This window comes from Camelus dromedarius, chromosome 10 (assembly GCF_036321535.1).
Source record: "Camelus dromedarius isolate mCamDro1 chromosome 10, mCamDro1.pat, whole genome shotgun sequence".
NCBI classification, from domain to species: Eukaryota; Metazoa; Chordata; class Mammalia; order Artiodactyla; family Camelidae; genus Camelus; species Camelus dromedarius.
The window spans coordinates 17,200-41,660 of NC_087445.1; the positions used below are offsets into that span (position 1 = coordinate 17,200).

The 24,461-nt window shown below is 48.7% G+C and overlaps 1 protein-coding gene across 1 annotated transcript; it reads right to left on the reverse strand.

Moving 5' to 3' along the window:
- Positions 1 to 13,529: 13,529 nt before the first annotated feature.
- Positions 13,530 to 22,489, reverse strand: LOC135322235 (NUT family member 2G-like). Its single transcript, XM_064490043.1, has 7 exons — positions 20,760 to 22,489; positions 18,136 to 18,835; positions 17,291 to 17,419; positions 16,095 to 16,267; positions 15,380 to 15,648; positions 14,987 to 15,103; positions 13,530 to 14,537 (listed from the first exon to the last, which is right to left on the reverse strand). Exons 1-7 carry the CDS (start codon positions 20,773 to 20,775, stop codon positions 13,776 to 13,778), a joined length of 2,166 nt encoding a protein of 721 aa, XP_064346113.1. The 5' UTR covers positions 20,776 to 22,489; the 3' UTR covers positions 13,530 to 13,775.
- Positions 22,490 to 24,461: the final 1,972 nt, after the last annotated feature.

A 24,461-nucleotide genomic window follows, 5' to 3' on the forward strand; every position in this document is an offset into this window, starting at 1 on the left:
TCTGTATTCTCTGTCTATCAGTCTATTTCTGTCCTGTATTTACGCTTTGCTTTTGTTTGTTTGTGTTTGTTTGTTTTTGTTTTTTAGATTCCGCATATGAGCGATCTCATATGGTGTTTTTCTTTCTCTTTCTGGCTTGCGTCACTTAGAATGACATTCTCCAGGAGCATCCATGTTGCTGCAAATGGCAGTATGTTGTCGGTTTTTATGGCTGAGTAGTAGTCCATTGTATAAATATACCACATCTTCTTTATCCAGTCACCTGTTGATGGACATTTAGGCTGTTTCCATGTTTTGGCTATTGTAAATAGTGCTGCTGTGAACATTGGGGTGCAGGTGTCATCGTGAAGTAGGGTTCCTTCTGGATACAAGCCCAGGAGTGGGATTCCTGGGTCGTATGGTAAGTGTATTCCTAGTCTTTTGAGGACTGTCCACACTGTTTTCCATAGTGGCTGCACCAAACTGCATTCCCACCAGCAGTGTAGGAGGGTTCCCCTTTCTCCACAGCCTGTCCAGCATTTGTCATTTGTGGATTTTTGAATGACGGCCATTCTGACTGGTGTGAGGTGATACCTCATTGTAGTTTTGATTTGCATTTCTCTGATAATCAGTGGTGTTGAGCATTTTTTCATGTGCCTTTTGATCATTTGTATGTCTTGCTTGGAGAATTGCTTGTTTAGGTCTTCCGCCCGTTTTTGGATTGGGTTGTTTAGTTTTGTTCTTACTGAGTCGTATGAGCTGCTTATATATTCTGGAGATCAAGCCTTTGTCGGTTTCATTTGCGAAAATTTTCTCCCATTCCGTAGGTTGTCTTCTTGTTTTGCTTCTGGTTTCCTTTGCGGTGCAGAAGCTTGTAAGTTTCAATAGGTCCCATTTGTTTATTCTTGCTTGTATTTCTTCTAGGAGAAAATTTTTGGGATGTATGTCAGATAATGTTTTGCCTATGTTTTCCTCTAGGAGGTTTATTGCATCTTGTCTTATATTGAAGTCTTTGATGCATTCTGAGTTGATTTTTGTATATGGTGTGAGGGAGTGTTCTAGCTTCATTGTTTTACATGCTGCTGTCCAGTTTTCCCAACACCATTTGCTGAAGAGACTGTCTTTAATCCAAAGTATATTCTTGCCCCCTTTGTCGAAGATTAGTTGACCAAAAGTTTGTGGGTTCATTTCTGGGTTCTGTATTCTGTTCCATTGGTCTATATGTCTGTTTTGGTACCAATACCATGCTGTCTTGATGAGTGTAGCTGTATAGTATTGTGTGAAGTCTGGGAGAGTTATTCCTCCAGCCTCTTCCTTTCTCTTCAGTAATGCTTTGGCAATTCTAGGTCTTTGATGGTTCCATATAAATTTTATTCTGATTTGTTGCAGTTCTGTGAAATATGTCCTGGGTAATTTGGTAGGGATTGCATTAAATCCGTAGATTGCCTTGGGCAGTGTGACCCTTTTAACAATATTGATTCTTCCAATCCAAGAGCATGGGATATCTTTCCATTTTTTAAAGTCTTCTTTAATTTCCTTCATGAATGGTTTATAGTTTTCTATGTATCATTCTTTCACCTCCTTGGTTAGATTTATTCCCAGGTATTTTATTACTTTGGGTGCTATTTTAAAGGGGATTGTTTCTTTACTTTCTTTTTCTGTTGATTCATTGTTAGTGTAAAGAAATGCAAGTGATTTTTGGACGTTGATTTTGTAACCCGCTACCTTGCTGAATTCTTCAATCAGCTCTAGTAGCTTTTGTGTGGACCTTTTAGGGTTTTCTACACACAGTAACATGCCGTCAGCATATAGTGACACTTTTACCTCTTCTTTTCCAATTTGGATCCCTTTTATTTCTTTCTCTTGCCTGACGGCTGTGGCTAGGACTTCCAGGACTGTGTTGAATAGGAGTGGTGATAGTGGGCATCCTTGTCTTGTCCCAGATTTTAGTGGGAAGCTTTTGAGTTTTTCACCATTGAGTACTATGCTGGCTGTAGGTTTGTGTCATTCTAAGTGAAGTAAGCCAGAAAGAGAAAGAAAAATACCATATGAGATCGCTCATATGTGGAATCTAAAACACAAAAACAAACACAAACCAACAAACAAAAACAAAGCGTAAATACAGGACAGAAATAGACTCATCGACATAGAATACAGACTTGTGGTTGCCAGGGGGGTGGAGGGTGGGAAGGGATAGACTGGGGTTTCAAAATTGTAGAATAGATAAACAAGATTACACTGTATATAGCACACGGAAATATACACAAAATGTTATGGTAACTCACAGAGAAAAAAATGTGACGATGAGTGTGTGTATGTCCACGAATGACTGAAACATTGTGCTGAACACTGGAATTTGACACAAGATTGTAAAATGATTGTAAATCAATAAAAAATGTTAAAAAAAAAAAAAAAAACCCAAAAAGGAGAAGAAAAAGAAACGGGCCACGGGAGCCAATCCGCGCCCGCGGGCTGTCCGGTCCCGCCCCGGCCCCGCCCCAGCCCCGCCTCTGCCGCTCGGATCCCTCCGCCCGCCCAAGGGTCATTTCGTCGGGCAGTCGGCGGTCAGTTGGAGCGGCTGGCAGCCCTGCGGCTTTCCAGAGCGACACCGGCCCTGCTTGCCGCGGCCAGCGGCGGCAGCGGCTGCAGCGGCTGCAGCGGCGGCGGCGGCGCGGTCCCTCCGGGAGGCGCGGCGCTGGCCGGGCGGCGGCCGCGGAGCTTCGTGCCCCGCGCGGCGACGGCGGCGGCAGCGGCGGCGGCCCGGCAGCCAACATGGCGGCGGCGCCGGCAGCGGCCGCGCGCGCCCCGAGGTTGTCCGCGGGCAGGTGTTCGAGCGGGTGCCGCGCTGCAGCAACCTGCCACCTCGGCGAGGACTCCCGCGGCTTCGAGTGGTGAGTGTCCGCCCCTAGCGTGCCGGCCGTGCCTGCCCGCAGCTGCGGCGTCGGCCCCGGCCCCGCGACCCCGACCCCGACCCCGAGCCCGGTCCCGACCCCAGCCGGGCTGCTCTGCTGTCCGCGCGCCGAGGGTCTCGCGTCGTTCCGGGCCGCTCGGGCTGAAGCGTTGCTCGCGGCGCTTCTCCGGTCGGCCCTTCCCTGGGCGGCCCTCGCTCGGCGCGGGTAGTCGGGGAGGGACCCGTGGGGGGGGTGGTGGGGAAGAGGTCGAGACCGTGGCACCCAGGGACCCCCCAGGACGGGAACGGGCCCATCACCCCCGTGTGCTAGCCTCGCGGGCTTCCCTTGACGTGCGACTGTGAAGTCGCGAATTCCCTTCAGGTGCCGGCGGCGGCGGCCGCGGTCTGCAAAGCGTTTGGCGGCGGCGTGTGTGCACAACCCCGAAATCGTCATCGTGTTTGCCCCCCTCGCCTCCGTTTTCCGCGGCCGGCTTTGGTTCAGCACCTTCCGGGGGTGCTCTCCTGCTCAGGCTGTCTAAACGGCAGGAAGCGGCACCAGTGTTGGTGTGGAATGTTTCTTTTCTTTTCTTTTCTTTTTTTTTTTGAAGGCTTATTTCATTTCCTTCTTTTATTTTGGCATTGCTGGCAAGGAAAATCAATTTAAACTAAGAGGCATTTCTGCATTTCACTTTTTTTGTTTGTTTGTTTTTTAACATTTTTTTATTGATTTATAATCATTTTAGAACGTTGTGTCAAATTCCAGTGTTCAGCACAATGTTTCAGTCATTCGTGGACATCTACACACACACTCATTGTCACATTTTTTTCTCTGTGAGTTGTCATAACATCTTGTGTATATTTCCGTGTGCTATGTAAACAGTCTAATCTTGTTTATCTATCCTACAATTTTGAAACCCCAGTCTATCTATCCCTTCCCACCCTCCACCCCCCTGGCAACCACAAGTCTGTATTCTCTGTCTATCAGTCTATTTCTGTCCTGTATTTACGCTTTGCTTTTGTTTGTTTGTGTTTGTTTGTTTTTGTTTTTTAGATTCCGCATATGAGCGATCTCATATGGTGTTTTTCTTTCTCTTTCTGGCTTGCGTCACTTAGAATGACATTCTCCAGGAGCATCCATGTTGCTGCAAATGGCAGTATGTTGTCGGTTTTTATGGCTGAGTAGTAGTCCATTGTATAAATATACCACATCTTCTTTATCCAGTCACCTGTTGATGGACATTTAGGCTGTTTCCATGTTTTGGCTATTGTAAATAGTGCTGCTGTGAACATTGGGGTGCAGGTGTCATCGTGAAGTAGGGTTCCTTCTGGATACAAGCCCAGGAGTGGGATTCCTGGGTCGTATGGTAAGTGTATTCCTAGTCTTTTGAGGACTGTCCACACTGTTTTCCATAGTGGCTGCACCAAACTGCATTCCCACCAGCAGTGTAGGAGGGTTCCCCTTTCTCCACAGCCTGTCCAGCATTTGTCATTTGTGGATTTTTGAATGACGGCCATTCTGACTGGTGTGAGGTGATACCTCATTGTAGTTTTGATTTGCATTTCTCTGATAATCAGTGGTGTTGAGCATTTTTTCATGTGCCTTTTGATCATTTGTATGTCTTGCTTGGAGAATTGCTTGTTTAGGTCTTCCGCCCGTTTTTGGATTGGGTTGTTTAGTTTTGTTCTTACTGAGTCGTATGAGCTGCTTATATATTCTGGAGATCAAGCCTTTGTCGGTTTCATTTGCGAAAATTTTCTCCCATTCCGTAGGTTGTCTTCTTGTTTTGCTTCTGGTTTCCTTTGCGGTGCAGAAGCTTGTAAGTTTCAATAGGTCCCATTTGTTTATTCTTGCTTGTATTTCTTCTAGGAGAAAATTTTTGGGATGTATGTCAGATAATGTTTTGCCTATGTTTTCCTCTAGGAGGTTTATTGCATCTTGTCTTATATTGAAGTCTTTGATGCATTCTGAGTTGATTTTTGTATATGGTGTGAGGGAGTGTTCTAGCTTCATTGTTTTACATGCTGCTGTCCAGTTTTCCCAACACCATTTGCTGAAGAGACTGTCTTTAATCCAAAGTATATTCTTGCCCCCTTTGTCGAAGATTAGTTGACCAAAAGTTTGTGGGTTCATTTCTGGGTTCTGTATTCTGTTCCATTGGTCTATATGTCTGTTTTGGTACCAATACCATGCTGTCTTGATGAGTGTAGCTGTATAGTATTGTGTGAAGTCTGGGAGAGTTATTCCTCCAGCCTCTTCCTTTCTCTTCAGTAATGCTTTGGCAATTCTAGGTCTTTGATGGTTCCATATAAATTTTATTCTGATTTGTTGCAGTTCTGTGAAATATGTCCTGGGTAATTTGGTAGGGATTGCATTAAATCCGTAGATTGCCTTGGGCAGTGTGACCCTTTTAACAATATTGATTCTTCCAATCCAAGAGCATGGGATATCTTTCCATTTTTTAAAGTCTTCTTTAATTTCCTTCATGAATGGTTTATAGTTTTCTATGTATCATTCTTTCACCTCCTTGGTTAGATTTATTCCCAGGTATTTTATTACTTTGGGTGCTATTTTAAAGGGGATTGTTTCTTTACTTTCTTTTTCTGTTGATTCATTGTTAGTGTAAAGAAATGCAAGTGATTTTTGGACGTTGATTTTGTAACCCGCTACCTTGCTGAATTCTTCAATCAGCTCTAGTAGCTTTTGTGTGGACCTTTTAGGGTTTTCTACACACAGTAACATGCCGTCAGCATATAGTGACACTTTTACCTCTTCTTTTCCAATTTGGATCCCTTTTATTTCTTTCTCTTGCCTGACGGCTGTGGCTAGGACTTCCAGGACTGTGTTGAATAGGAGTGGTGATAGTGGGCATCCTTGTCTTGTCCCAGATTTTAGTGGGAAGCTTTTGAGTTTTTCACCATTGAGTACTATGCTGGCTGTAGGTTTGTGTCATTCTAAGTGAAGTAAGCCAGAAAGAGAAAGAAAAATACCATATGAGATCGCTCATATGTGGAATCTAAAACACAAAAACAAACACAAACCAACAAACAAAAACAAAGCGTAAATACAGGACAGAAATAGACTCATCGACATAGAATACAGACTTGTGGTTGCCAGGGGGGTGGAGGGTGGGAAGGGATAGACTGGGGTTTCAAAATTGTAGAATAGATAAACAAGATTACACTGTATATAGCACACGGAAATATACACAAAATGTTATGGTAACTCACAGAGAAAAAAATGTGACGATGAGTGTGTGTATGTCCACGAATGACTGAAACATTGTGCTGAACACTGGAATTTGACACAAGATTGTAAAATGATTATAAATCAATAAAAAATGTTAAAAAAAAAAAAAAAAAACCCAAAAAGGAGAAGAAAAAGAAACGGGCCACGGGAGCCAATCCGCGCCCGCGGGCTGTCCGGTCCCGCCCCGGCCCCGCCCCAGCCCCGCCTCTGCCGCTCGGATCCCTCCGCCCGCCCAAGGGTCATTTCGTCGGGCAGTCGGCGGTCAGTTGGAGCGGCTGGCAGCCCTGCGGCTTTCCAGAGCGACACCGGCCCTGCTTGCCGCGGCCAGCGGCGGCAGCGGCTGCAGCGGCTGCAGCGGCGGCGGCGGCGCGGTCCCTCCGGGAGGCGCGGCGCTGGCCGGGCGGCGGCCGCGGAGCTTCGTGCCCCGCGCGGCGACGGCGGCGGCAGCGGCGGCGGCCCGGCAGCCAACATGGCGGCGGCGCCGGCAGCGGCCGCGCGCGCCCCGAGGTTGTCCGCGGGCAGGTGTTCGAGCGGGTGCCGCGCTGCAGCAACCTGCCACCTCGGCGAGGACTCCCGCGGCTTCGAGTGGTGAGTGTCCGCCCCTAGCGTGCCGGCCGTGCCTGCCCGCAGCTGCGGCGTCGGCCCCGGCCCCGCGACCCCGACCCCGACCCCGAGCCCGGTCCCGACCCCAGCCGGGCTGCTCTGCTGTCCGCGCGCCGAGGGTCTCGCGTCGTTCCGGGCCGCTCGGGCTGAAGCGTTGCTCGCGGCGCTTCTCCGGTCGGCCCTTCCCTGGGCGGCCCTCGCTCGGCGCGGGTAGTCGGGGAGGGACCCGTGGGGGGGGTGGTGGGGAAGAGGTCGAGACCGTGGCACCCAGGGACCCCCCAGGACGGGAACGGGCCCATCACCCCCGTGTGCTAGCCTCGCGGGCTTCCCTTGACGTGCGACTGTGAAGTCGCGAATTCCCTTCAGGTGCCGGCGGCGGCGGCCGCGGTCTGCAAAGCGTTTGGCGGCGGCGTGTGTGCACAACCCCGAAATCGTCATCGTGTTTGCCCCCCTCGCCTCCGTTTTCCGCGGCCGGCCTTGGTTCAGCACCTTCCGGGGGTGCTCTCCTGCTCAGGCTGTCTAAACGGCAGGAAGCGGCACCAGTGTTGGTGTGGAATGTTTCAATCTTGAGGTTTTTAAATGGATTTGGTGTTGGTACTGTTGATGTTTCAGGAAGGATAAGTCAGCATCGGTGTCTTTATGTCTTAAGGGGTCATTTGGAATTGGGCCTAATCTGACTTTTTCCCCCTTTTACCGTACCTCGTGAGCTCTCGTACTAGCATAAAGGCATCCAGACTCTTTAGCACAATGACTTGGACTTTCCCTGTTACAGCTCTAGTGCTCAGTGTGTATGCAGTCCTAATGGAGTTGTTGCAAAAGTACTTCTAAGCTACCTTGTGTGGCTCCAGATTCCTCAGCTGCATTGGTGGAATAGGGGTGAGGGTGTTGCTGCTGCTGTTTTTGTTGTTGTTGTTGTATTAGAACGAACTACATGTTGTATTTTGTATTGATGGAGAGTTGTGGAAGTGTAGGCTCTCTTACACCTAAACCTTCATGTGAGTGTGTCCTTTGTGCCGAATGAAGGAAGCAAACTACTTCTGAACACTTCGTGTCAGGTACTGTGCTAGGTACTGTTACCTCATGTTACCTCAACAGCCACCTTGCAGAGAGGGAAGGGCAGTGCTCTCTCAGATGAGAAAGTATTTAGAGGTGAAGCCAGTTCCTAAGGTCTCACAACTAAAGAGTGAGACTTGAGATTGTAGACTGAGATCCTTTTTCCGTTGCCAGAGCCGTTTTATTAGTCTCTGTTTTCCTTAGTGTTATTAATAATAAAGTTGGAATTTTAGGGTATTTTACTCTTACAAGCAAAGGTATTTCAGAATCGTGTTTGAATTTGCATTGTCTTAATTTTAGAAATGCGTAGAGGGAATGTTTTACCAAGTATGCTAGCTAAGTGAAAAGACTAGTTAAAATTCTTAAAAAAGAAAAAAAAGGAAAAAGAGTTGAATATTTTCATTCTCTTCAGGAACGGAGGGCTTCACAGTATAGAGCTGTGAAGATTCACTCGAACTCAGGGCCTTAGGAGCCATAAGGGAAATTAAATTAGGACAGGTCTAAAGAAAATAAGGTCCTTGAAGGTAAAGATTGTATGGCCCACAGCATCGCTTCTCTGGCATAGATCTAATTGCTGTGCACCTGCTGGTAAGTGTGCCAGTCACCAGGTTCCATTGTGAGAGGCTAGGAATTGCCCATCATGCCCTCGGGCCCTTAGAAGGAATGATTGCTTATATGTGTACTGAAGAAAGTCCTTAGTTTCATGACATGTCAGTTGAAAGGGTTTTTTTGTTTTTTTTTTTTTAAATCTGATAAGAATTTTTCCTCGTCTGAAAATGATTTAGATGTGGTAACTTCTATCCAGGTCGTCGACTTAGGTGACTTACGTCTCTATTAGGTGCAGTGTCAAGTCCTCTTAGTGTAATTTTTTTTCTCCTTTCTCAAGTAAGATCCAACTACAAGTACTAGAATATTAGAATCCTGGGTCCAGATTATAGCCTTGAACCTTCAGATTGATGATATTTAATATAAGTTTAATTTATATTGTGCTTCACTAGTATTTAGTAAATGTTGGTTAAGAATGCTGGTTTTATAAAGGATTTCTTACTTGAAATATTAATAATATTTGAATAAGTGATATTTTTATTTACTTATTGTTTAAAAACTATTTAATTGAGTTATAGTCAGGTACAGTGTGTCAATTTCTGGTATACATCATAATATTTTAGTCATACATATATATACATATACATATATTTAGTTTTGTATGTTTTCATTAAAGGTTACTACAAGATACTGAATGTAGTTCCCTGTGCTAGAGAGAAGAAATTTGGTTTTCATCTATTTTTATTTTTTATTTTGTCTTCTCGATTTCTTGATTAAAATATTAATAATATTTTATATCTATGTTATTGCCAGGTTGCCAGGCCTAAGAGTTCTGTTGCTTTTTGTTTTCAAATAGTAATTAATTGGATGGCTTCACTAGATTATAGACAGAGTGTCTCCAGTTTCTGTCTGCTGTGAATGACTCTGCCATGAACATTCATCTCTTAAGTTCTGATGTGGACATACAGTTTAACTTCTCTTGGGTACACAGGGGTAGAGTTGCTGTGGGGGAGTGACGTGTGCGTGTGTTGGGGGAGGGGATGGTAAATGAATTTATTTTAAACCGTAATAAGACTACAGGTTAACTTATTGAACAAATGTGAACACCCTGTGCACTGGCCACTGTGCCGGCACTGGAGCAGCATGGAGACCAGACCCGGTCCCAGCGCTTGCAGGAGTTTACTCTCAGAGGGGCAGGCGGACTGTCCTGTGCCCATGATGCTTCAGCTACTGGTAGGTGCTGTGAAGAAAACCAAAATAATGAAAAGGGGAGAGAGTGTAAGGGGAGGGTATGATTTTTTTGTGTGTGTGATTTTTTTTTTTTTATGTAATAAGTTAAGATGTTTTAAATGCTGTATATTTAACAGAATTTTTGGCCATCTTAAGTGTATAAAAATAGTGTAAGAACAATACAAAGAAGGTTTTCCTCTGCATCATTTGAGAGTAAATTGTTGGTACAGTGCCCCGGCTCCCCAGAACACCGCACACGGCCCTCCTGCACATCCGTAACACGGCCGTGCCCGTCGGGCAGTGAGCGCCAGCCCAGGACAGTTTCCTGCTTTTCAGACCCTGCTTGGTGGGCGCATGGTGCACTTAGCTCCTGTCTCCTTGGTCCCCTTCAGGACACAGCAGTTCCTCACACCGCTTTGGCTTTAATGCCTTGACACTTCGGCAGATTGGCGTGTTTTTAATTTTTTTTAACAAACCACCAAACCATTTTCCAGAGCACCATTTTACACTCTGTCGGCAGGGGTCAGGTGCTTCAGTTCTTCACATCCTTCCCGACACCTCTTTTTGATTCTGTCCCGTCTGGAGAGGCTTTGCGTGGTATTGCATATTGAGCCATTCCGCCTGTTTTGTATTTCGCTAATGTATTGAAGCATCCTTTCAGGACAGCTCTGATCCCTTACCATTCAAGTGATGGTAAAAGTGATACTCTTTAGGAGTGTTGTAAATTCTTTCTTTAGTCCCAAGTGAGCTGGAAAGAAAAGACATTCCTGAGTCTCTGTCCACTCTGACATAACTGGTAGAAAGAGCCCTTCACAGAAATTAGTCATAAGAAGGCCAAAGTTTCATAGAAACTTCAGGAGTGCTTCTGGTTACCCCAGCAGGCGGGATGTAGCATTCAAGAGCTGGTAAATGTTTCTCCCACATCCTAGAACTTAATACTTAACCTATTTTAACGTAAATTGGCGAGTATTTTGGCCTTCCGTGGTTTCTGGCTTGAGCAGGAAAGCCTCTAGTGTCTCCCTGTTAAGTAAGATGCTGGCATTGAGCTGAGGTGTGTTTTATTTATGGCAGTAGCCAGCACTTGACATTTTGCTTGTTTTCACGTAAATGAGTGAATTTTGTCAAGTGTGTTTTTTGCCTCCATGAAGATGATCGTTAACGAGAGGTTAGCACTCTGTTTAGTGTTATTAACACGAGGATCATGTTAATGGTTTCCTTCTGTTGAACCTCCTTTACAGTCTTGGAGTAAACCCCGCTTGGTGTTTGGTATTTGTTGTATTGTCTCTTATAACGTGCTGTTGGGTTCTGTTTGCTAGAAGTTGAATATTGTGTCCTGCTCTTCGTAAGTCGTATCGTGTCTGTTTCGTGTGTGTGTGTGCAGGCTGTGTGGTTCAGGGTTATTGTTACACTTGCTTCATGAAGTGCATTTGGAAACTCTTCTGTGCTGTGAGATGGTATTGTGACGACCTCATCGTGCAGTGGAGAGTCTCCCCGTGTGACCACTGGCTGTGCTGGTCTGTGTTTCTTGGCCCACCTTCCAGGTGGTTCCCCACAACCCCCATGGGACTGCTGTTTCTTCAGCGCTTCTTGTCCGTTAAGCACCTTCATGTATGTCCCCCTCCTGTGATGCTCCTTAAGCAGTGTCGTGCTTAGCATTCCCTGGTTTGAATTTTATGTGCGTGGAGTCACTGTGTGTGTTCTTCAGGTAGCTTTGTTCACTCATCGTGTTTCTGAGTATAGTTAATCGTTTTCCCTACTTCCACGTATAAATATACCACAGTTTATTCGTTCTGCTATTCATGGACATTCGGGTTGTTTCTTGTTATTCAGTGTTTCTGAGAATAACCTTGTACAGCTCTCCTGATACAGGAGAGTTTCCTTAGACGCATCCCCAGGGGTGCAGTTGCTGGGTGGGAGGGCACATGCGTGTTCACTAGGTGATGCCGCGTTGTTTCCACAAGTACTTTTTCCAGTAAACTTTTATGCTATTCCTCTTGTATGTGTTTTGTTCAATCGATTCCTGGCTACCTGATGTTTGTTGTGGTTACTGTAATTTGTGTCTGTACTCGGTTTGAAAAAGGCATGTGACTTTCACCAGTTGATATTATGATATCCTGCAACCTTGCTAAAGTCTTATTGCAGTGATTTGTGCTGAAGTTCTTTTACGACAAGCATATCATTTGAAAACCATGACAATTTGGTTTATTTTCATTACTTAGACTTTTTTTTTTTTTCCTGTCTTAAGAGCAGTGGTGAGAGTGGGCATTGCTGATGTTAAAAGTGAAGCTTTCATTGAATGAGAAGGGCTGTGAGTTCTGTCGGTGTTCGTGTGGTTTTCCATATTAGTTTTTTTCCTTCAGATTTTTAGAAAGTCCTGAATGACTGTTGAATTTCCACAATGCTTTTTCACTGCTTCTCTAGAAATTTTCATGTGATTTTTCTTCTTTCATGTGTTACAAATTTCAGGTAACATGAAAAGGTTTCTCTAATGCTGAAGCAGTTTTGCATTCCTGGGATTAAGCCCAGCTAGGTCATCATCACTACTGCCTGCTGCTGGCTTTGGTTTGCTCATAAATCCTTGGGGTTTTCTCCTTGTGTTCGTGAATGCAATGGGCCCGTGGTCTTTCCTTTCTCATGCTCTCCTGTGGTTTTGGTGTCAAAATTAGACCATCCTTAGAGAATTAGTGAGGAGGTATTCCTTCTTTTTCTGTATTCTGTTTCTCTTTCTGTAAAATTGGGATGATTGAGTCCTTTAAAGTTTGGTAGACCTTGTTTGTAAAGCAATCTGAACCTGAATTTTCTTTGTTTGTCTGGTTTTGATGGGAGCATGTTAAACTACTGATTCAAAAATTCTTTAACAAACGGTTACATGATTTTTCATTTTCTGTTTTTTGTTGATACTTTTCATTTTTCTAGGAATTAATTTTACTTGTTTTTACATTTATTGGACTATTGTATTTTCTTTACTACTTCTAATTTCATTTTCACGTACTGAAACAGACGTAAAACGTACCTGTTTAAAAAATAGTAAATTAATAATGTGATTATTGTGCCAATTGTAGAATAGAACATTGTCAGTATCTTAGAAACGTCTTATCAAATTCCCTTCAAAGGTGACCACTATTCTCCGTTTTGTGATAATTGCTCTTTTCTGCTTCTCTCTTTTTTGTTTTACTTCAAAAAAGTCTTTAAAATTTATTATTTTTTAACTTTTGACTTTAGTAGAAATGTAATATATACGCAGAACAGTGCAGATATCAGAACTCACAGCCTGATAAATTTTCGCGAACTAAACACACCATACAGCTAACCAGTGCCCAGATGAGCAGTCAAAGCCTAGCGTGTTGGAAACCCTCAGCTGGACCAGGATGCTCCCGCACAGAAATCCCACAAATCCCACAGTGGCGCCCACTGTCATTCCCCTTTCACACACCTTTAACAGACGCCCCATGAACTTACTCTCAGCCCATTCCCCATGTGTCCTTGGGATTAAGAGGGAGCTGCCTCCACCACTTCCCACGTTGCAGGAATCCCAGGAGACTAGAGGAGGCTCCCTGTACCACGGGGCAGAGAGGCAGGAAGCCCTGGCCTGTCATCCGGCCGCTTCAGGGAAGCAGAGAGAAGCTGCCCAAAGACCAGGGCTGTCTCCAGGCTCCATTCTAGAGAACTGGTTAGCGTGCAGAGGGCTGAAAGGCATGAAAACAGCTCTCCATCCCTAGTTTGTTCAGGGTTATAGGTGATGATGGGATGTCGCACAGGCCCGTGGGCAAGCAGGCTTGAGAGAAGAGGATGATGCAGGGGTTCCTGGGGGCAGTGAGAGCTGGGGGCTCCCAGGAGCATCTGAGGACCCCGTGTCAATGTGGAGGAAGATCTAGTCGGCCCCCTGTGGATCCATAGCTCCGGGGACCGCCTCGTCCTCCCTCTGAGGAGCCCTCTCTGTGGAGCAGCCCAGACACGAATAAGACTACAGTGGTCTGAGAACATTTGCAAACAAAAGTATTTTTATTCCCATTTAAAATATATCACCCCAAGGTGCTGCTCCCAGCCACATCCGCCCAGACCCACCTCCCCCACCCTCCAACTGCCACCACCCCACCCCACCGCACCCTGGCCCTCATGGTCCCGCACTCCCTCCCTGCCCCCCTCCCTGTCCTGTACATCAGCAGGCTCAGCACTGGATGAGGAAGAGCCCCTAAGGTCCCCTGGGGACCTGGCACTGGAGGCTTATTACTTGTTGCAGTGCCTCTTTCTCCTCCTCCTCCCACTCCCTCCAACAAATGGGTCACACCTCCTCATTTTTGGTTGTGAGGGGCGCACCAGCCCCGGAGGCAAGGCTGGCGTCCCAGAGAGCCCGAGGTCAGGCTTGGGCTGGGGCAGCTTGTCATCAGACCCCTGGCCTCCACACAGATCCCGCTTCCTAGGCTTGGCAGCTGGTGGAGGAGCTGCGCTAGGTCCGATCCTCTGAGGGGAGGGGCCTTGGCGAGCCCCCTGAACTCCAGGGCAGAGAAATCTCAAGGGCCCTGGGGCAGAGCTGTGGGACTTCCCTCCCCAGGGCATGAGGCAGTACTGAGTGGCCAAGATAAAGTCCAGACTGGGAACCTCCTCCTTGTTCTCCCTGGACCCATCCCCTGGCCCTGGCCCTGGCCCTGGCCCTGCGTCCTCCCTAAGAGGAGAGGTCTCTCTGACAGTTGAGGTGTCCCTGGGTCCCAGGCTCGGTGCAGTGTGCCTTTGACCCTGGGGAGGAGAGAGGGGCTGTCCAGCCTGGGATGTAGGGAAAGCCTCATGTCCTGGAGAGTGGATATAGAGTTTGGGTCTGAGGAGGCCACTCTCTGTTCCGCTGCTCGTCGCAAGTTGCTTGAACTCAGTCTCTGGTGGGCTTTCTTCATCGCTGACCCCTAGCTGGGGGCCGTGGTCATGCCTCTGGGCATCTTGGGTGACATCAGACTCGCCCAACTCCTCGTTCAGGGTCAGGAGTGGTTTCTGCACCAGCTGTTAGGAGGGAAGTGGACGGTTACTGGCCCCAAATAGACGGGTGAGGAGAGGAGGAGGACTGGGCAGCGGAATGGTGGCACTGGGGGACAGATAGGGGGGTGTCTCCAGGAGTCCAATCAAAGAATGCACACTGTAGCACTCCTGCTGTCCTCCTGGGCCTTATTCCCTGCTGTGTGTCCTTCCTTTCTCACTGGGCCCCCGTCCTCTCCTTCCTGTGGTCCTGCATTGCCCCCCCAGTCCCTAGCAGGCCCTCCACAGTGCCAGGCCTTCCAGGCAGGAAAAGGTTTAGCAGAGCCCTGTGGGCCTCCTGTTCTGGGGTCCGATCCCTTCCCTGGCTCACCTGGGTCCTGCCTCCCTTGGTTCCCTGGGTGTCCCGTGCCTTCCCTCTTGTACCTGGAGTCCCTCCCTCCCTTGTCTCCCTGAATGTCCCCCCTCCTCTGGCTCACCTCTTCAAGGGTGAGTCCTTCCTCCTGTTCTAACTCCTCAGCCAGTGCCAAGGGATCCAGCTGTGACTCTGGGGAAAGTAAGTCCTCCAGGAACTGAGGGTGAATGATGTCCTCCACCTAAGATGGAAGGAAGTGGCTGTGAGCGTCCTTGGCCAGGAGTAACCTGTGAGCCACGAATACCTGGAGCAAAAGTGAACAGCAGAGACCCACCCCATTCTCTACAAGTTGGCATGTTTTACAGCACCGTGGCAGTCAGCCCCCCCTCCCCCCCCCAGAGCTCAGGGACAAGTAGCAGAGCTTAAGTCCCAAAGGCCTGGGCAGAACCCCAATCCTGGGTGCTGAGAGTGTGAGTCCCTGGAATCTTGCAGCCCCCAGGCTCCAGGCCCAGCCCACCTTGGTGACAAAGTCTTCCTGGGAACACAGCTGGTCCATGTAGCTCAGGAGACCCGGGTCCGGGTAGGTCCCGTCCTCAGGGCATGCTGCTTCTGGCTCCCAAGTGGCTGAGAGGACAGGCCCCAGCAGCTCCTCCAAGATGTCCTCATACTCGCTGAGAGCCTCAAGGGGAATCTCCTTGGGCTCCTTGGTCTCTGGGGGCTGCCGGGATCTGTCTGGCTGTGGGTGGTTGGTTTTGGCCGTGGGGCTGGCCTTCCTGGGCACGCAGGCTAAGGCAGAGCGGGAGGAGGAAAGGAGGGTGAGGGGCTGCCGCATCCAGCTCGTGACCATGAAGTGCGCGTGTCGGGTAGGGCAGTGTTTGGGGGACATGGACGTGGGTGTGGGTGGGATCAAGACCACCTGCATTTCCACTCAGTGACAGGGTGTGAGGAGGGAGAGGTAAGTGGGAGCATCTAAGAGAGCCACGTGTGAGGACGTGTGCAGCCTCCAGGTTTCCAGTGATCTCCCCATCCAGCCCACTTCTGAGGCAGACTTTCTGTGGGGCCCTCAGACAGGGAGGTGGGAGAGGAGTTCCACAACTGAGCAAGTCGATACCCCGTAGTGACAAAGGGCAGCCGAGACCCGCTCTGGGTGGCTGTGCAGGTGGAAAGACCAGTGCCCCACTGAGGGAAGAGGACTGATGTGGGGACAGTGGCCATCCCTAGCTCCCTGTTACCTTTGTGTTCAGCTCCAGTGGGCACGTGAGTGCCTGGCTGTGGGCCCACCTTTGGGGCCGGGGGCCCCCACGGTTCCAGCTTCGGTGGGGCTGGAGGAGGCAGGCCCTGCACCCCCTTCGTGCACTGCAAGTGCTGAGGCTGCATTTCATCCTCAGCCTCAATCTCCTTGAACCTGAGGGGTGAGGGTGGCACAGGCCATGCTGAGAAAAAGGCCTGGGCTCTGGAGCCCACCCAGGTTGCAGGGACGGAGGGATCAGGAGAAGATGTGCTGGGGGTGGTCACGGCCCTGTGAGGTGGTGTCGCCAGCGGGGAGCTGCTCCTGGGGCACATAGCAGATCTGGGGACACCCCTGCCTCCCCAGCACTGCAGGGCATTCTGCAGCATAGACCCAGGTCCATAAATTGAACCAGGCCTGGACGGAAGGCCCACAGGTGACCCTCCACTTGCCCCCTGCCCGTGTCCAGAAACACAGGAAGGGCTGACAGCCAGAGGCCAGATCAGGCATGTGTTCCCCACGGGGGTCCTTGCCCGGATCCAGGATCCTGGGCTGAGGCTGAGAGTCCTGGAACATAAGCCTGGAGACAGGGCCCAGGACAGGTTGTAGGGTGTGAACCCTAAGGTCAGTGGAGAGGCTTTCCTTTCCTCTGAGAAGTGCTTGTTTGTTTTTGGTTTTTTGAATAAAGGGGATTAACACGAAGAAGTCTCAGAAAGAGCCAGAGACCCTCGTGGTGAAGGACACGCTGGCTTGCCCAGCCTCCTCAGGAGGGACACCGGGTTACGAAGTCAGGCCACACTTCAGGAGGAGAGAGGGTCCCAAATTCCATGTCAGTGGCCGCCAGCCCCTCAGCACTAAGGAGGCAGCAGGCTGGTGGGTGGAACACATTTCCCTGCACAGGCACTAGGGCTGCAGTGTGACCCCACCGGGCTGACAGTTTCCCCACTCCACCCCGGGTGAGCCCTTCATCAAGGCGAAGAAGGCCACTTCAGGAGAGGGCGGAGCCCCGGGCAGAGGACGAATAGACCCAAGCTGTCAGGGTGCGGGAGTGGCTTTTGGAGAGGAGTCCGGCCTCTGGGCTGCGGGGACCCTGTGCTGGGGGAGCTCCCTCCTCCCTCCTCCTCTCTGACCACAGCCAGATCCTGCCCTGGGGTGTCGCCCTCACCCACCACAGCCCTTGGGCCCAGGACACGGACTCACTTTGCCGCCATCTCATAGTAATTCATGCGGTCGAAGTTGCTTGTGCGCTCCCATTGCTGCTCGGCCCGCCGCAGTCCCTCCTCCAGCGTCATGGTGGGCTTGAGTCGGGCCAGGGACCGAAGCACTGGGCTGTGAGCCCTCAGAGTCAGTCTCAGTGAACAGCCCAGTCCCCACCAGCCTGACCCCACCCGGCATCATGGACCACACGTCCCCCAGCACAGCATGACTGAGCGTTCACAGACGAGCCCACGGGGCCTCCTGCCCAGTCCTCTGAATCACCTGTAATTGTCCCCGTGTCAGGTGGAAATGCCTGTCAAGCTCACAGCTCTAGTAGGAGACAGTCCCTGCCCCTGGGAGAGCTCTACAGTCTCCGTGTTTCAGCTAGAATTGTCCAGAAGAATGAGGACCAGGCCTGCATACAGCTCTCCCCTGGGCCCTGTAGATCCTCCCCCTCCTCTGCAGTGGCGTCCCCTGGCCATCCCACACTCAAGTCCTTTGTTCAGACGAGACAGCAGCACAGGAGAGGGTGGCATCCCATCCATGGCTCCTCCCCTTGCCCAGCACCCTCTCTGACTGCCAGTCTTCAGTAAATATTCCCAAGATAATCATGGGAGGTAAAGTCAACTGGACTCGCCTAGGGTGGTGGGGTCAGTTGAGAGAAGGCACTGAAAGGGTGTCATGGACTGGAAGTGTGAGCGCATGATGGACAGTGTGCCCTGTCATAGCGTGGACATCACCCTCAGACCTCCCTCTCGGGATCCCTAGAAACGCAACCTGCAAGTGCACCCCAAGGTCCTCCGTGTGAAACTCCAGATGAGCTCATGTGCCCCCGAGAACTGACTCACATGACAAAGCAGAAGAGAGCTTGTGCGTCAGGGCTCTGGGGAAGGTGCCTCCGGGCCAGGCTCTTGAAGCGCTGCCAACGTCGGTAGTGCTTGTAGATGTCGTTGCAGCTAAAGGAGTCATCCTGAGGTGGCTGAGACTGGGAGGGGGCCAGACTCCCCTCCCTGGAAGCGCCAGGTGGCCGTGGCCCAGTGTTGATGGGGGCCACGCTGGGGGCCAGCTGTACAGGTGGTGGTGGAGCTTGAGAGGGACGGCCGGGGGCCCAGCCTCCCGTGCCAGCCTGAGTTACCCCGACAGCTGGGGTGGTCACTTGGGGTGCTAAGGACAGGGGAGCAGGGCAAGTAGCAGTCCCACTGAGGGCCCCTGGTGCACCCCAGGTGACAGTTCCTGGAGGGAGAACGAAGCTCTGCATCGGAGGGAACTCTGTTGGCCTCCCTTCTGATCTTGCGTAGACAGGGATGTTGCAAGGCCCAGTGGCAATGGGGACTTGGCCACCAGTAGCCACCAAAGGTGTCGTGGGGAAAGCTGGCAGCAGCAGGGTGGTGCCAGGAGGGAACGATGGGGTCAAGGAAGGTGGCAGGTGCTGCTCCCAGGGTGGCCGGTGTTGGGGGCCAGGAGCGGGTGGGGGAAAGGGAAGTGCCGTGAATGGAGACACGGAGGCACCAGTGCTCATGAGCACATCCGTTCCCAGCAGTGGAGATGCTGTTGAGACAAAGGAAAGGGGTGAGTGGAGGAGGAGAATGGGCAACCAGGACTGGGGCTCTCTGGGGAATCAGAGAGTCAGTGTCAGCAGGTGAAGGACATTTGGACAGGGGAGGCTGTGCCGTGTGCAGATGTCTTGGACTGGTTTTCATGCTCTGACCTCTAACTGGGAATTACTCCAGTAGGGAACTTGCTCCCATTCACCCAGGTCCCTGACCCCTGCTTGCTGGGAAGAAATAGCCTCAGCAAGCACCGACTCGCAGGGCCTCCCTAAGGAATTCCCCTGCACCTGACTCTCACAGGCTGTCTCCCAAGTCTCGGAGGTGGGTGGACACCTGCTCCTTTGCAGGCTCACTAGCAGGTAGAGAGCTTCTCCAAGGGAAGTTGTAGGCGCCCAAAGGGCCTTTGTGAACCAGGCAGTGTCTAAAATATTAAGGTTCCACCTCCTCCTTACTCTTCTTTTTCCTGATGTTCCGTATAAATCCTCTTTCTTTCTTTCTTTCTTTCCTGGCCTCACACAACAAAGCAGAAATGCTGGAAACATCTCTCCCCGCAGAACCCTGATGCAAATCCATAACACACTGGCCCAGCGTGCACGTGACGTCAGGGCCACCCACAGCAGACACTTAACGTGGGCCGGGTTCTGCCACCCCATCCCCAGTGCCCAGAGTCACTGCCATCGCTCAGGAGTTCTGCTCCTGGAACAGGGGTCTGAGAAGCAGCCACATGTGCGATTTCCATCCTTTCACAGCCAGTGATGGCCGCAGAGGAGTAGAAAAGGCCAAGGAATACAGAGTTCCTGTGTTCCTTCCCTTTCTATTTCCCAGTGATGGGATGTGAAGACAGACTAAGAAGGCACGAGCCAGGTGCCTTCATTGATAAAGTTGTCTGGAACAGACCCCTGTTCAGGAGAACAAGGCACACAGCCCAGTGCCCCTAATGAATCAGAACAGGTGCCATAGGGTGTTTAATAATAACACAGAAGATTGTCTTCCTGCTCCCGGGCTACACTCCTCTCCTTTAAAAAGGAAACAGCCTTCGTTCATATTCTACCACCACCACCCGCACTCCACGTCTGTTCCCTGTCCATGAAATGCTGGCGTGAAATGTGAACAAACTTCTCATGTCACAGGCAGGCCTGACGGTCCTCCCTGAGATGCTGGACAACTATCACAAGTGTCTGCAGAAGTGCGTTTCCACAAAAGGAAGAACAATTCAGAACAACTGGGGGCCTCGAGCCCTGTCTTGGTTGAAACTGAGAGGTTGCCCATCCCCTGCGGAATCCAAGGCAACAAACAGTTACCTGAACTGAGGAGCGGGTTCTGGGCTGGAAGGAGGGGAGAAGTTCTGGGCTGTGGCAGTTAGAGTAACTTCCTGCCTAGCTCTTGGAGAAAGCAGTTCATAGCAGATGTGGCCACAGATCCCCCCTTTGAATAGTTTTCTGGCTAAGCCCTTCTCTCCCCGTGCCCCTATTAGATACAGGATGCCCCGGTTCAGATCCCTTAGAAGGAAATCGTGGGGCAAGCTCCAGGTGCCTAAGGAACAAGGTACAGGGCTAGGCTTTCCCCATGACCCTCCCTGTGCCACCAGCTCAGACCTACTAACCCTGACACACAGGTTTCACAGTGGCTTGTCTCCCTTCTACAAAGAACCACCCTGCCTGCTGCTGTCCCTTCTCCACACCCAGGGCAATTCCCCTGAGTCTCCTTGATCCACCTTCAATGAGCCCTCCTCCCCTTGTGATCTTTGGTTTCCACCATCTCCCCAGGCTCCCCAGGTGAGATGTCCTTGGGCGTTCAGGGCTCTCTCCTTCCTCCACTTCAGTCCACCTCTAATGTGCCCACGGTGAAATATCACATGTGAACCCCAAGGATTTGAGGGGTGGCAGAGTCTCTGAGAACATATCCCCAGCATTCAGGCTTACCTCTTTGTAAAGCCATTCCCACAGACGTGGGCACAGACCAGCGCTGCCTGGTAGCCTCAATGAGAGAAATGCAGACGAGGACCCAGAGAGTGAGTTAACTGCTCCAGCAGATGCTCGGAATTCAAGCAAAGGCAGGTGAAGTTTGAATTTAAACAGTAGAATGTGAGGCTCAGGACACTCTGTAGTGGGGGAGGGGCAGAGGGCAGCGGGCAGGTGGGCCTGGGTGGGTGTGGGGAGACTTTCCCTGCAGGGCTCTGGCAGGAAAGCAAGAACCGGAAGTTCCTTCCGCCTTACAGAGTGGCAGCATACGTGGTGTGTGGCTCTCTAGGCAATTTACTTTATTTTTTTTTTAAATTGGAGTATAGTCAATTTACAATGTTGTGTCAGTTTCTGGTTTACAGCAGGTGCTTTAGTCATACACGAATATACGTTTACTCATATTCATATTCTTTTTCTCCGTAACGTGCTACAAGGTAACAAGTATGGTTCCCTGTGCTATACAGTGTAACCTTGCCTATCTGTTTTATATGTACCACTTCATATCTGCGAATCTCGATCTCCCGGTTGATCCCTTCCCATTCAGTTCCCAAGTCTGATAACCATATGTTTGTTTTCTATGTCTGTGAGTGTGTTTCTGTTTTGTAAACAAGGTCATTTTTCCCTTTTCTTTTTTAGAACCCACATATCAGTGATATCATACGGTATTTTTTTTTCTTTCTGGGTTACTTCACTTAGAATGACATTCTCCAGGGCCATCCATGTTAGTGCAAATGACATGATTTTATTCTTTTTCATGGCTGAGTAGTATTCCATTATATAAGTATACCACAGCTTCTTTATCTTGTCACCTCTTGATGGACATTTAGGTTGTTTCCATGTCTTGGCTATTGTAAATAGTCCAGCTATTAACGTTGGGGTGCAGGTTTCTTTTCGAATTAGAGCCCCCTCTGGATATATGCTCAGGAGTGGGATTGCTGGCTCATATAGTAAGTCTATTTTTAGTGTTTTGAGGAATCTCCATACCGTTTTCGTTAATGGCTGTACCAGATACATTCCCGCCAACAGTGTATGCGGGTGCCCTTTTCACCATTGCCTCTCCAGCATTTATCGTTTGTGGACTTTTGAATGATGGCCATTCTGACTGGTGTCAGGTGATACCCTGTTGTAGTTTTGATTTGCGTTTCTCTGAAAAGTAGTGATATAGAGCACTTTTTCATGTGCCTTTTTGCCATTTGTGTGCCTTCATTGGAGAGCTGCTTCTTTAGTTCTTGTGCCCATTTTTGAATTGGTGTTAAACAAGAGCAGTGTCATCCTAAGTAAACTAAAAATTTTTATAAATGTATTATGTGAGCGGTATTACTGAAAATGGCATGAGTAGTATTTTTAACAGCAGAAGGTTTTTCATTCTTTGTGTCTAAGAAGGTAATGCATATGGGAGGGAAGGTTGTAAAGGACAAAAATGTGAATCAGAGACTCCTGAGGATTATCTTTAAGGGGGCACGTATGGAGATGAGTGTTTCTAATTTAGACATGTCAGTTTTATGAGTTGGTTTTTCCTGTTATTCGCTTCTGCATTCTGGATATTTTGTCATGTACATAAATATTATCCTCTACTTCAGTTTTACAAGTAACACTCTGAAGTGAGTTGCCAGTTGCATCAATTACAAAATGACCTTATGTGATAAAAATGTACTTCTTATGTTATTTCAAATATATTTGGCGTCATTTTCTTGAAGAAACCTTAAGTGCTGCCAGATCATTTAGTACGCCTGCAGTAGCTGAACAAAAAATGTTCAAGTTAAAGGAGTGTAAAAGTGTTGTAGTCATTTTCATACCCTCAGTATAAGGAAAAGAAGTTGGGAACGACCACTATCTCAAAAACACAGTGAAAGCTTTTCCCTTCTCAACATTACTAAAAATAAGGAAAATATCATTTTTCAAAACTATCAACACCAAACTGATCTATTGGTTAAATCTAAAACTTGAGTGCTAAAAATTTCTTTAAATCAGGCAATAATTATTAATATGCTACAGGGAATATTACTCTGTGTTTATACATACACAGGTGTACATAGAAGCATGTACAACCTATAGAAGTGTAAGTCAATTAAAGTTTTTCAAAGTGTAGTTTTTAAAGTGAGTGGTATATTCACCAGCACATTCTTTTCATTCCTTGTGTCATGGAAGGCAATGGGTGTTCGACAGAAGACAAACTTTGGAAAGCAACATGGAAGCTTATGGTCACTCAGCACCAAACAGTAGCATCTGATCAGTGTCCAAGGTCTGGGTACCAGCTGAGAACAATAGTCATATTCAGAAAGGATAAAAAAGAGGAACATTATAATCGTGTATGTCATTGGGTATGTTTTCTCCAAGCATTTAATGATATAAAGGGAAATTATCTTCTAGACCCTCAAGCCTGAAAGGGGTGGCTGGTCCCAGACATTGGTTCACTCTACTTGATACTAAGAGTTAAAAAAAAGAGTATGTGGATCCTTTTGTCCTCCCAGACCTGGGCTTAGTCCACACTTTCACTGTGGCAGGGATGAGCTGGGGGAGGTGAAGTGAGGGCTGGTGCTGCCAGGTCACAGACAGGTCCCAGGCAGAGCAGACATATGCACACCTACACCAGGTGTCAGCACAGGCTGAGGGCAGTTGTCAGTTCAGTTGTCAGTTCCCAGCGCAGGCTGCTGCTTAGGACTAAAGTCAGCCGAGGAGCTTAGATGACCAGGTGAAAAAAAAAAGACCTAGAAACCAATCAGTCATCCTAAAAAGAAATATTTTTTAAAACCTGTCATCCAGTGAGTACAGATTCTAGCAGCATGGAGACATGTCAGAAACACATGGACAGTTGCTAAAGGCCCAAGAAGGATTTTATTCAGACTGTTGCCATAGAGGAGAGAGATTTCAGTATAAACTGAGCTCAACTGCTCTGGGAAAAAAGGCAGGAGGCTTTTTAAACACTGGTGTGCGCTGAAGGGCGAGTATTGGAGGATGTTAGTGGGGATGTCCGTCCATGTGATTGAACCTTCTGGGCTTGCTGACTGGTGCTCATGGGAGTTAGAGTCCTTGTCTTCCACAGAGACTGGGAGATGGGGTTCTGTTTTATTCTTCCAGTTTTATTGAGCTATAATGAACCCCCTGCACTGTGTGAGTTTAAGGTGTCCAGCATAAAGAGAGGTCCTGTCCGTCTTGATAACTACATTTCAAAGCGCTAGTTCTGAGGTCCTTGAGAGAAACATTTCTTTGTGTAGAAGATTTATATCTCAATGGTAAAAGAAAGAATTGACATTCGCAAGTTTTCTAAAGCAAATGCTGTACAAAAAGGGAGGTCAGTGGCCTAGACTCAGGGTTTGGCTGGAACAAACAACAAATTCTTTTGGCAGTGTTGAGCTTTGTCAGGCAGGAATTTTTAAGGGGGCTGAAACATCCTAGGGATGTGGCTTTGAGGTAATGGAAGCCATGCTAGAGTTTAGTCAAGTTTCTTACTGTGTGGGGAGGGCCGGGGAATTGCATGGAGGTGGAAATGTGTTACTGAGTCCAAACTCGTTCTGCTTTCCGCACGACAGGCCAATAAATCGGGAGATGAAGTGTTGGGGCAAGGAATAATGACTTTATTCGGAAAGCAAACAGAATGAGAGGATGGCCGACTAATGTCTTGAAGAACCATCCTCTCCAAGTCAGAACACAGGCTCCTTTTAT